This window comes from Austrofundulus limnaeus, unplaced genomic scaffold, assembly GCF_001266775.1.
Source record: "Austrofundulus limnaeus strain Quisiro unplaced genomic scaffold, Austrofundulus_limnaeus-1.0 Scaffold28, whole genome shotgun sequence".
Lineage (NCBI taxonomy): Eukaryota > Metazoa > Chordata > Actinopteri > Cyprinodontiformes > Rivulidae > Austrofundulus > Austrofundulus limnaeus.
Window position 1 is genome coordinate 1,313,035 of NW_013952430.1, and position 13,674 is coordinate 1,326,708.

Sequence of the window (13,674 nt, forward strand, 5' to 3'; positions counted from 1 at the left end):
GCCTGATGGATAGAGCTTCATCAGAGCTAAACAACAAAAGAAATCTGAAGCTCCTATGTTGAACAGTTTCTGAGATAAAAACATTTTTGCATGTCCAGACACCCCCTCTTTGGAAGGAGCCTACTCCTGAAGTATGGGGTCTATCGTAAAACTGTTGACTGGCGCAGTGTAGGTCAATCATCTACAGTCCTGCCAAATTTCATGTTGACTGGTGCAGCCATTTTTGTGCTACGGTTGACCAAAAATCAGTGAAAAAAAAGAATGCACGAAAACAATATGACTCCCGCTTACGCTTCACGTGCGGGGCTCATAATAATCTAAAGAAAAATATCCGACTCTTCCCTACTGTCTGTGTTGTCAGCTGTTGTAGTGCTGTTTACATGATGCCACTCCTCTTTGTCATCACTTCTTGTCCACAACACAGTGGCATCAATCATCAGTAAAATACAGGATCCCCTGGGCACTTTAAATCCCACCCTGTGGACTGAAAAAACCTTGTTTTTGAGAGATTTCTGACATTGATAAAGTTTCCTGTTAGAAAAAAAAATAAAAACAATTCACTTAAACACTCAAATAACATTGTGACCACAATATATATTTAGGTAGTTTGAACAGTTTACAAAGACTTGTGCAGACATCCATGCATTTAAACAAATGATATTGTTTTATGTTTTTACAATGTTTTAGAATGTTTTGCAGTGTAGTTTAAACAAAACAGAATTACTGTGAAAACTGAACAGTTATAAAAGGTGACGATTACAGGGTTTCTTAGACATTCAAATGTATTGTACAAAATATTTTACAATTTTGTTTTAAAGGTATCATAAAACCACGCCTTACAGATTCAAAGTTTACTGCTGAGAAGGTTAGAGGATTTGGGCTAAACTTAAAGGTGTTAACACTTAGAAACAAAGGCACCATAAACATTAAGTTAATAATAAGTTGCAGTAAATAAAATAGTATCACTACTTAGTAAGTCATCTTTTGAACCTGATTATTGAAGTGGAACGTCCAGCTTCACCCAGCTAGAAGCCACTAGTATGGATGAGGTGTTCTTTGGTGTACATACGTAATTCTCTTAAAATCCCAGTTAAGGCACAGAAGTGGAGCTGTCAAACTCCAGTGAAGCATGTTCCAAACCTCCGTAGCCATTCATCTTCTTCAGCTTCAGCTGGTCCGTGTGGATCAGACCCTGGGTCTCCAGAACTGCCTCCTTTTTGGAGAACAGCCGGCTGATCTCCATGAATGTTTTGTTCTTGGTCTCTGGGATCACAAAATGGACGTAGATGGCCACGGAAAAACAAACCGTGGCAAAGACCAAGTAGCAGTACGATCCAGCAGACATCTAAAGGTTGGATGTGGCATATGAGTAAAGGCAAGACAGAAGAAAAGACAGAAAATGGTTGAAACATAAGTTAGTTATATACCCTCAGTAACTCAGACTGACAACATTTTGTATATGGCACAAATGTACAAAAAATATACTAACACAGCTAGTACAGCAAAAATGCCAGTGTTAATTTAACACCCACAGTGTTAACTTCAACACCAAAAAAGTGTCTATATGTGTCCACACTCGCTGGTGTTAAAATAACATTTATGAAAGTGTTAAAATTTAACACTCATTTTTTTGTTAATTTAATACCAACCAGTGTTTAATATTCAACAATATTTGGTGTCACGTTAACATAAAAATAGTTTTAGTGTTAAAATAAAGTGTTAAAAGTAACACCTGCCAGTGTTAAATATTCAAAAACACTGGGTGTCATTTTAACATTTCAACAGTGTCAACAGAAAGTGTTAAAAGTAACACCAGTGTATTATTACTAACAAAGGAAATTGTGGTGTTATAAAGGTTAACAGACACCACAAGGTGTCAATACACCATATATTGGAGAGTGTAAATTTAACACCCAAAGTTAATATCAAACTCTTTGTGATGCTGCATTAACACCGCTCAGTAGTTAGCATTAAAGCTTAATGAAGTCACCCTTCACACACCAGGAAGTACCTTTCACTCATGGTGTCGATTTTTGGCCAGTAACATAAACTTAAAGTTGAACAACTTGATCAACCTGAACAAGAAAACTAACCAGAACAACTAATTTTTACTCTGATGGACTTCTTTATGAGTCATAAATATGTAAAACCATCATTTCTGCAAGATTTCTCAGCAAGGAATGCTGGGTAAATGCTGGCCTGTCTGACATGAGGTGGAAGAGGGCGGGGCTTACTGCTTTCAACACTGCATGGTGTTATACACTCACCGGCCACTTTATTAGGTACACCTGTCCAATTGCTCGTTAACACTTAATTTCTAATCAGCCAATCACATGGCGGCAACTCAGTGCATTTAGGCATATAGACATGGTCAAGACAATCTCCTGCAGTTCAAACCGAGCATCAGTATGGGGAAGAAAGGTGATTTGAGTGCCTTTGAACGTGGCATGGTTGTTGGTGCCAGAAGGGCTGGTCTGAGTATTTCAGAAACTGCTGATCTACTGGGATTTTCACGCACAACCATCTCTAGGGTTTACAGAGAATGGTCCGAAAAAGCAAAAACATCCAGTGAGCGGCAGTCCTGTGGGCGGAAATGCCTTGTTGATGCCAGAGGTCAGAGGAGAATGGGCAGACTGGTTTGAGCTGATAGAAAGGCAACAGTGACTCAAATAACCACCCGTTACAACCGAGGTAGGCAGAAGAGCATCTCTGAACACACAGTACGTCAAACTTTGAGGCAGATGGGCTTCAGCAGCAGAAGACCACACCGGGTGCCACTCCTTTCAGCTAAGAACAGGAAACTGAGGCTACAATTTGCACAAGCTCATCGAAATTGGACAAGAGAAGATTGGAAAAACGTTGCCTGGTCTGATGAGTCTCGATTTCTGCTGCGACATTTGGATGGTAGGGTCAGAATTTGGCGTCAACAACATGAAAGCATGGATCCATCCTGCCTTGTATCAACGATTCAGGCTGGTGGTGGTGGTGTCATGGTGTGGGGAATCTTTTCTTGTCACTCTTTGGGCCCCTTGGTACCAATTGAGCATCGTTGCAACGCCACAGCCTACCTGAGTATTGTTGCTGACCATGTCCATCCCTTTATGACCACAAAACCGTTACTAGCGTGGTGTACCTAATAAAGTGGCCGGTGAGTGTATAACAACACTGTTGTGTTATGTAAAACTTAACTGTGGGCGGAGCTTATTTAACACTGTCCAGTGTTGAGACAACACTGAGGAAATCAACACTGTGAATTAATACCAACACTGGGTGTCAAGTTTACTTAGAAAGTGTTAAAATAAGACTAGGGGGTGTTAAATCAACACCCAAAAGTTTAACACTGAAATTTTAACACTCCTGTTTTTGCTGTTTTCAGGATTTGACACTAAAGCACATCAAAAAATACATTTAAAAAAGTTTAAGAAATAAGATGGATGATTTGAACCAAACCAATCAGTTACTAACAATCAGCTCTTATCTCAGGAGTTTTGTAAAGTCCCTGTTGGTCTCGTTAGTGTCAGAGGTGCAGGACAGTGTAGCTCTCACCTGTAAGAAGGGGAACACGAAGCCCACAGTAAAGTTAGACAGCCAGTTGAGTGAGCCTCCTATGATATAAGCAGCTGGACGATGGGACTGTTTGAACAGTTCTGCTGTAATCAGGAACGGAACACCCGCTGGAAACAAAACAAAACATATAAAATCCTTCAAAATATATTCTTTATTTGTTTGCATGTAATTGACTTGTGTTAGTTTAATTTGTAATGTTAAAACTGTGATTTATTTATGTAAAATATGGTTATTATCATACTGTTTAATTTCCCCTCCTTATGTTTACTCTAATTTAAGTTTTCTTCTCAGAATTTTTGCCATGATTTTGATTTGGTGAGTGGGGATGGATAAAGAACCCATTTGATTTGGGGTCTTGTAAGTGGGCCTATTGCTCTCCCCAAAAATACTCTGGTCTTTATTCAAACATTTGCAAATTCTTGGGAACCTCCTTAAAGGGGTCCCCAAGAATTCTGCTTTGCTTAGTGCAAAGAGGTCTCTAATTCAATGCCACAGGCATCATACATAACATTGTTATGGAGCCCCATCACCATTTTGTGGTGCAGGTTGTGCCCAGTTAAGACTCCAACTAGTGTACTTAAAGGTTTCCTTGTCAGGGAGATGAGAGCTTTCCCAAACCTAGGATTTGGGTCATTTATCAGTTCCTGTCCCTGTCTACAGTCCGTCAGCTCCCTCTAGTGGATTGAGTGTTGACGTCTAATCCAGGACCGTGGCCTCAGATTTGGAGGTGCTGATCCTCACATCAGCCGCTTCACAATTGGTTTCAAACCAATCCAGTGAAAGCTGAAAATCACACCACAATGATGCCAACAGAACCACATCATCTGCAAATAGCAGAGATGGAATCCTGAGGGCACTAAACTCAACCGCATACAATCAGGAACAATACTATATCTCTATAGTCTGAGAATAAACTCTATTCTTCATATAAGACATATATCTCCAGATTTTGGGAGTTGAGAGGATAGAATGGCCTGCCTGCAATAGTCTTGACCTCCACCTCATTGCACACCTGTGAGTTCATCGTGGGCATGCTGTTTGTTCCAGACTGACCAACACAACCACTCTGGCTGACTTGTGACAACTGCTGGTTGAAGGATAGGAAGTCATCCCACAGCTGTGTGTGACCAGCATGAGGAAGAGGTGCCAGGCTGTCTTCCATATTCTCTTCAGGCCCAGTTTATGAAATGAATAAGTTGCCAATATGTCTTGTTTCTTCTGACTTCAATGATCTAATTTAATTACACCAAATCAATTTATAGCAATAAAATTATTGCATTAGCAGAGAAGATCTAATATTTTTATGCTCTCAGCTCACAATTGCATTTTTCTAACAAATTTTCAACATTTTTCTCTTTAGCTTTAAAGCTAAATGTAATAAAAATGAACTTGTACAATTGTTTTATTTAACAGTTCTGTCAGATCACATTATTTAAAATATAAGCAGATGGGGTCTGAGCATCAAAGCTGAAATACAGTATAAATTTGAAATTTGTTTATTTTTTTAACAAATGAAGCTATTTGACATGCAGTTGAGTAACTCACCTGGACCAATACAGAAGCCAGCAATGATGCCCACCACACAGCAAACACTGACATAACGCATGAATACTAACTGCGTCTGTGGGGAAAATAAAGTATAAAAACTGATAGTAAGCTACAAAATCTATATGTGCAAATATAAACATGTTTAGTTCCACCATCACATTAATAAAACCTTTTAATAATTTACTTGCAGTTTTTCTTACAAACACAAGAGGTCACCTGTTCATTATGTATAATTAAAGTTATTTTGATCCTGTATGCAGAAACACACATCTTCTATATCTCATTTGTACATTTTATACTTTTATAGGTGCAAAGATAAAATGTTTTTTAAAAAGGAGAAAAAAGACATTAGAAAAAGGTCTTCACTTTCCAAAATATACTTCACTTTGTTGGTAAATACTGTGAAAGTAGTCCTCTGTATGTTGTGCGTACAAGTACAGTTCTAAAATCTTTATGGGGACATTGCATTGTCTTTCATTCATTTCTACAGCCTCACTCTGACCCCTTACACCTAACCTCACAGGTACATACCTGACCCTAAATCTAACCTAAACTCAATTCACAACTTGGTCCTAAACCCTACCCCTAACCCGTTAATGGCATTTCTTCTGTAAGGACTAGGCTTAGGGTCCCACTTGGTCCCCACAAGTAGGTGTGTACGCCAAGTCCCCACATAGTAGGGAATACCCACCCGCACACATACACACACCTGTAAAATTAGTGCTAATGTGATTCCGGCGCTGCAGATGCCCATCATTGTAAACCCCCCAATCATGAGATGCCTCCTGCCAAGCTTCTCTATGGTGAAACACTGAAAGAGGTAAAGAAGTCATGTTAGACATTGATAACTGAACACGCTCTGTGCAATGGAAAATGAAAAACACAAACCATAGCAAGATTAGTTTAGCTAATAAATAAAGACCAACTCAACTTCTAAAAACCAAGTTTTTTTATTTTTCTTTTAACCTTTCTATCATTGTCAAGGATAAACAGCACAGACCTGGACCTAGAGTGAGTTAAACATTTACCATTTAACAACTAAGAACTATTTCCAATAAATTAATACTGTAGATGATAATTACAGTTGCAAATAAAGCATTCCTATTTTATGTTCATATGCAAATCTGGACTCAACAATCCATTCTAAAAAATATAAAACCAACAGTGAAACAGAATATCAGCAAGTGTCTCATCATATGTTACCCCAATTAGTCCAGCAATGATCTCTATAACTCCTGTTCCAGCTGTGGTGTACTGGATCTCTGGAGCTGGGATGCCCGCATTCTCAAATATGTCATTTGTATAAAACCAGATCTGTTGAGCAAATAAGAACATAAAGATTACTCAAAAGTCTGCAGTCTCAGTCCTGTTCATCAAAGCTCAGGAACCTGCTGGATGGTACAATTACTGGTCTCCAGACTTTTTTGAGTCTAAGACCATGACTGTTATTAGTCATGGTTTTAGTTTTATGTGAGTTTCTGCCTTAAGCAGAGCAGTTCATGTATCTACAGCAGGGGTTTTCAAACTTTTTGGGTCTAGAGACCCCTTACAATGGTGAAAAAATTCCAGGGACCCCCTCATAAACCCCATGCAGTTAATTCAAAAATAATTTACTGTTATTTTAACCCCTAAATGCCATGTAATATATTTTTTGTTTGCTTTAGTTTGTTTGTTTTACTAGTTCATTATTCCCTGTATGCATTTTTTAAAATTAAAACCAAATTAACAATTTATTTAAATTTTTTGAGGATGCCCAAGACACTGTTTGCGGACCCCTGGAGGTCCTGGGACCCCAGTTTGAGAACCTCTGATCTACAGTAAGTATTTTTTTTTTATAAATAAGGATAGGGTGGAGCCTGGGACAGAATGGGTGATACTAGGAATTTTGGTATCAATCTAATACCAAGTCAATACAGGGCTAGTGTATTCTGAAACCAACACTTGTCATGTTCATTGACTAAATATGTGATTTTGTCTTTAGTTAGTTGATTGTGATAAAAAAAAGATTTCTACTACACAGAATTGTTTAAGAAAATTACTGGTGCAAAATGAAAACAAAAAAGCAACAATGTAGCAAAAATATAAATATAACAACTCAAAATAACTTGCATAGCACATGGGCATGATGTGGAGGACTAATGAGAAACTCCAAACTACTTTTTTCAATTTATTTGTGAAAAATGAGTCAGTACAGCAAATAAAGTGTAAACAGAGGAATCAAGCCCATCCTGCTATGGATTCAGTGCAGATACTCATCTTGGTATTGATACAGATCAGGCCTTCATCTGTGGTCATGAGTGCAATGCCTCAGTCTGTCATGGTTAATAAGAACGCAAAGTTCTCCATTTATGTGTTCCAACTCTAGCCTCTTGAAATATGCAAGGCTGAAAGAGCAAGATCCAGGATTTCAACGGTTGCAATGAACTTTGTAGGCTGGCTGGGTCCAATGTCAGAATGATTGAGTACCAATGTTGTACTGGGGGAGCCCGAGTTAGAACGGCTGCTCTTCTGCATCAAAAGATGCAGTGTTGGTTCAGGCATGTAATCAGGAAGCCACTTGAGAACCACCCTCTGGAGGTTTCCCAGGCAGATCCTCAGGGCAAATTGGAGGGATTAAACATCTCTTCTGGTCTGGAAAATGTTGGAATTCCCCAAGAGCAGCTGGAGTGTGTTGCTGGGAGAGGGATGTTTGGGTTTCCATCTTGGATGGATGGATGGATGGATGGATGGATGGATGGATGGATGGATGGATGGATGGATGGATGGATGGATGGATATTGTGCAGAATATATAAGTATTTTGGGCTTAATGTTTTTGAACCAAGACAAAACTAGAATTGATAATAATTTATTTAAATTGTATTTTTTTAATTTGGATTTTTAACTCAGATGAAATATATTGAATTGAAATATTTGACTTTAAATAATTCAATAAGTAGCAGAAAACATCACAACTTTTGTAAGGATTCGGAAGGTTGTTAGGAACAGGAGCAGATTTGCTCTCAAAAAAGGATTAAAACTCTTATCTAGATTAGAGGCACTGCTAGAATGAGGCCTGTGTCACTGGGGCAGCTGTGGCTGAGTGGTTAGGGTAGTCGTCTTCCAATGAGAGAGTTGGAGGTTGGATTACACCACTGTCAAAATGTCTCTGGGCAAGACGTTGAACTCCTGCTGCCTCTGATGTGTGTCTCATCATCAGTAAATCACATAGTCTCCATAGAATGATTTATCTAGATTAGGTTTGTAGAGAGACAGAGTGCTGTGTGAATATGTGTGTGAATGAGTCAATGAGGACACAGATTATAAAAAGCACTTTGAGTATCCTGGTTGGATAGAAAGGTGCTATATAACAACAGTCTATTTACCATTTACCAAGTACTGCAGCAGTCGGGACCATAAAGTGCCATGATGACAAGAAGCGGGAAAAAGGGAAACATCTGTGCAATTTCAAATGCAGCATGTTTTTGACACATAAAAACCCAAGTAAAAGCTAAAATTCTTAGAAATATTTAGTTCAGTGTATTGTTAAGAATACTTACAGCATCAATACCAGACAGCTGCATGCCAATGTTGATGACCACGACGCTCAGCACCTGCCAGCGGACTGTATCATCCAGCAGCAGGTTCCACACTGACAGTGTTTCTACGGAACACAGGGAGCGTTGCTCCTCCTGCATCTCCTCTATTTCGGCCTGGATGTTACACTTGGCTCTGTACTGCTTCAGGGCTGAGGAGAAGGGACAAAATATACTCCATCACATCACAGGGAGAAAAGTCGACACAAGTTGATGTCTTTCAGCTTCAATAAAAATCAAAACATGTAATTCCATTCATCCTGTGGTGCAACGTATTAATGCAGATTTAACCATGGTTAAAAACTTCTTCTTGATTTGGAGTAGCAGTACCACGACACCCACCTGTGATTGTGGCGTGGACGTTATTCTTCTCAATCAGCAAGTACCTGGGGCTCTCTGGAAACCATGGCAAAAACAGCAACTGGATGAAAGTAGGTACCACCACCACTGAGAGAAATATAGGCCAGTATTCCTCCTGTAATAGTTGCAGCACAACTTAATTTAAATTAATTTGACAAAGCTGCTAAACGTAAAGGGGTCTGATTACTTTCTGAAGTCAGTGTACGATCAACCACAATCCTGAATGTTGATCACAAGCTCTGATGCATCTCAGCAATCCAGGTAGAAAAATCAAAAAGAAAAAAAAATTAAGTAGATCCTCTGGACAGGTTCTTCATTGATTAAACTTTGTCTCTCCTCCAAGAGACTTCTTCAGTCTGAGGAGTTTCAGGTGAACTCAGCCTTATAAGCCCTGCCTCCACATGGTGGACAAACAGGTTGGTCACATGCAAAAGAGGGCCATCGCTTAACAATAGGCTTGATTAGCTCTTCTGTTCATAGAGGGTCATGTGCCCCGTCACCTGACTTATTGTTTGGATGCTTCAGCTGTGGTTATTTGGTGTCATGTTATGTGTATGTAGTGAGTGCAAGCGGGGCTCGACATCCCCTTGTTTTTGTCTCTCTTTCCTTTTTTGTGTTGGGTATCATTGGGGACCTTTTGCTCACAGGGGGCTGAGTCATACTTGCAATAACAGCATTGTAGGAGGACAACTGGACACAAAGGCCTCCACCTCTGTTTAATGGTGGACGGTATTTCTTCACAAAGATGGCTTCCTTTACACCTCTCTCAAACCAGCGTTCCTCTCTATCAAGGATGAGAACACCTTCAGATTCAGATTATCTTTATTGTCATTCAAACACAACATCAGGGATGCATTGTAGAACAAAATTACTATTCATATCAGCACACAACATAAACAGCTTGACAAATTATACAGCAACATAAAGTTCAAAATACTAAATTAAACAAAGTAAAGTGTTTGGCATATAAAAACAAAACGTAAAAAATATAGTAATAAAAAATAACAAAGTAGAAATAGAGTGAGGTAGAATCCAGATCAAGATCGAGTTTGAGGTAGTTTACATAAAAAAAGATACGTAGTAAGGTGCGTACATTTGCATTTGGCAATATATAACTGAAAGAGTGACCGCTGGCTTGTAAATGAGTGTAAAATGCAGAGTCCTTGCCTGATGATGTTTTTCTTCTGTGCTGGGTCATTCTTTTGAGCAGTGGCTGTTTTGTTTCCCTGATGTTTTTGTTGCGTGTGTCTTCTTGAATAGGTGTTCTTAAATGTAATTTCATTGTGCTCCGTACAATGACAATAAAGGCACCATCAATCAATCAATCAGTCAGTCAATCAATCAATCAATCAATCAATCAATCAATCAATCAATCAATCAATCAATCAATCAATCAATCAATGTATAACACAGGTCACAGTCCTCCTGGCACTTAACAGCATACACAACATTACTTGGTTTGTTCTGAGGGACTGGATCTTTTGATTATGTTTCATTAAAGAAGAACCTGTCCAGAGGACCTACTTACGTTTTTTCTTTTTGATCACAAGCTCTGTTTTAATAAAACAGATTTATCACTGTTTACTTTAGAAGCATAAAGCAATAAATTTGGGAATGTTTCATGTTTATGACTTAAATCTCCCTGAAATGTGCAACTTTCCAAAATCTGATTTTACAGACAAGATATATTTATTTACCTTTCCCAGGAGCTCTTGGAGACCGAGGATCTGAGCAGTAAAGACTCCTGTGCCAATAAAGATACTCGGAACTAAACCCAGGAATCCTCTCAGGTTTTTTGGTGCTATTTCACCGAGGTACATCGGTACCACACTTAAAGAGATACCTGCAGGGACACGAGTGTAGAAATTAGTTTGACCTATTTGTAAATAAAAAGTTTTTTTACAAGTTGCTTTCTTTAATAGTTTTGAAAAGTTCTTACATCCTTCAGAAGAGGGCATTTATAAAGTTGGTTTTAGTTTTTAATGGTAATTTTTCATGTTTTATTCGTACCATCTTGTGTTGTCTTTTAAAAATAAATTTAAAATAGGTTAGTTGTTCATTTTGTCAAAATAAGCCCTGCCTTGTCTCACAATGATGCAGAAAAACAAGCTCCTGTCACATAACAGCGTTTTAGACAACTTATGCTGACTTATTAACATAAAATACCAGAGATGTATAGTAATTAAGTACATTTACTTTATTAAATCATTTAAGTTTGTTGAGCATTTGCAATTTCACCAAGAAGTTTTTTTAAATCGTAACTTTGACTTTTATTTTTTAACATACAAATCGTGAAAATTATGCTTTTACTTTTTTACTTTATTTTTTTTACAATTAATACTGTATATGACCAAACACATGAAAGTTGTTTATGCACTCTAAAAAATAAAGCGTTAAATTTGCTTAACCAAGTTGTGTCAACTGGTTCCACTATACAGAGTTAAGTAAATGCAAAACAGTTTACACCATTTCCATAAAATAAAATTTGTAAATTGCTCAGTTTACTCATCTCAGTAAAGTAAATTCAACACTTCACTTCTTAGAATGTGGGTAAAAGTACTTTTTTTTGACTTTCCAAATAATGTGAGCAGTTTTATGACTTTTAACCAATGTCATTTTCTGTTATGGTATTTTTACTTTTACTCAGTTATTTATATTAAGTACTTTATGTATCTTTGTAAATTACTCATAAATTATTTGATCAGCTTGTTAGCATTATAGTATGTATACATCCAAAAGTGTTGGGATGAGGTGAAGGAATGAACCCAAATCCAGACGGAGGTGAGGAACTTCAATAAAACTGATTCATTAAATAAAACAAAAAGCTGACGTGGCAGCAAAAAACAAAAACTCAGGAGACATGGGAGAAACAATGAGGAACACCCAAGAGAAGGTAAGACCAAACAATGAACTTGCAAGAATGTGGAGCTCTGAACCAGAATATCTACAAACACAGGAAATGAGGAGATGAACAACAGCAGAGGAAAATCCTGATTAAGAGTGACAGGTGAGCATGATTACATGAGAAACTGACAGACTGAGGTGAGATGAGAGTAATGACAGAGAGAACACAAGAGGGAGATGTAATACAAGACAACATACAACACATCCTCACAAAAAGAGGCTTCCAGTAGATTTTTTTGTTCCATCTTCAACATAGGGCAGGACTATTCAACTGACGACTCATGGGCCACATCTGGCCTACAGGTGACCTCTGTCTGGCCCACCAATGAATTTATTTGAAAAGCTTTTTAAACTTAATTTAATGTAAAAATGCATTTTAAGCAATTTGTAAATGTAAAATGTTTTGATTCATTGAAAGATAATAACATTTATTCTGTTTGACCCCCCGAGCTGTTGGCTTTGACCACCATGGCAGATGTAGTTGAATAACCCTGACGTAGAGTTTTTGTCTGACATTTTTCCAAGGCAGCACAAGTTGTCTAAAACATTATAGTGTGACAAGGCCTAAAGTTGTGTGGGGAGCATACCTGAGTGAATTCCTGTAATGAAGCGACCCAAGATAACCATCTCAGGAGAGCCACAAATCCTACTGAACCCCATGAGTGAGCCAGCGACAAACACCAGGACAGATGTGTTTACCACTGTGCCCTTCCTGAAAGTGTAGACAATCATTCAGGTTAGACAGAATACATGCTATGTATGAGCTGATGGTTTATTAGACAGCAACAACTGTACTGAAATGTGATCTTATCCCCTAAAATATTTCATTGATATTCTGTTAAAAGTCCCAATAAACACTCATGCAACTTGTAGAATGGTCATGAGCTTTGACACTGATTTAAATCATTTCTGCATTTAAATGTTGACTGAAGATCTGCAAAATAATAGAAAAATATATTTTTTCTAAACAATGGAAGCATCATGTCTCTAAACTTTAAGTTTGTTCATTTATATTACCGTATTTACTAGCTTTCCTGTTTTTGTAGATTGGCACAATTTTAGAATTTCGGACAGAACTTGACAAAGCTGCAAATGTATAAGAAATGTACCCTAGAGGGCAAAAAGGATTTGTGTGGGGTGTTTTTTTTAAAATCTTATTTATTATGCAAGCATAGTAACTTTTTAAGACTTTCTCCCTGTCACACAATTTCAATTTTTGAAATTTTAAAAAACATATTAACTGAATGCTTTTAGATTCTACAGTTTCTGTAACTCTATCCAGGAAAAAAAAAAGGTAGAAATATGAATACACATTTAAACAGTTTTCAACATGACCTGTTTTGAAAGTAAATGCTCCTTAAACACACTTTACCTGCCAAAACGAGTGACCAGCATGCCCACAACCAGAGAACCCAGCAGCCCTCCAATTGCAAAGACAGAAACGGTCAGAGAGTACATGAGGGTCAAAGTCTCCCCACTGAGTCCAGTTCCATTTCGACTCACCACCGTCTTGTTGTAGAAGTCCTTTATGTACTTTTGGCAAAAACAGAGTGGAAATAACTGAGGTCAATTTTGGAGCAAAACAATAGTAATTATTTTCAAACCATCAATGAATGCATTTATTATTTTATTGTGGAAAAACAAACAAAAAATTGGCTAAAAATAGCAATTAATTAATAATTAAATTAATTATTTACCTAATCTCCAAATAAATCTTCACC

At 37.8% G+C, this 13,674-nt stretch overlaps 1 protein-coding gene across 1 annotated transcript in view; it reads right to left on the reverse strand.

The window, feature by feature from the left end:
• Nucleotides 1-574: 574 nt before the first annotated feature.
• The window catches only part of slc2a15a (solute carrier family 2 member 15a), a 25,772-nt gene continuing 12,672 nt past the window's right edge, over nt 575-13,674 (reverse strand). The window contains exons 3-12 of the mRNA XM_014005053.1: nt 13,326-13,486; nt 12,541-12,665; nt 10,747-10,892; nt 9,032-9,164; nt 8,654-8,841; nt 6,319-6,429; nt 5,825-5,926; nt 5,113-5,188; nt 3,547-3,674; nt 575-1,345 (exon numbers count right to left, since the gene is read on the reverse strand). Of these exons, the coding sequence (XP_013860507.1) occupies nt 1,091-1,345; nt 3,547-3,674; nt 5,113-5,188; nt 5,825-5,926; nt 6,319-6,429; nt 8,654-8,841; nt 9,032-9,164; nt 10,747-10,892; nt 12,541-12,665; nt 13,326-13,486 (1,425 nt within the window). The 3' untranslated portion in view covers nt 575-1,090. The remainder of the gene's footprint in view (nt 1,346-3,546; nt 3,675-5,112; nt 5,189-5,824; nt 5,927-6,318; nt 6,430-8,653; nt 8,842-9,031; nt 9,165-10,746; nt 10,893-12,540; nt 12,666-13,325; nt 13,487-13,674) is intronic.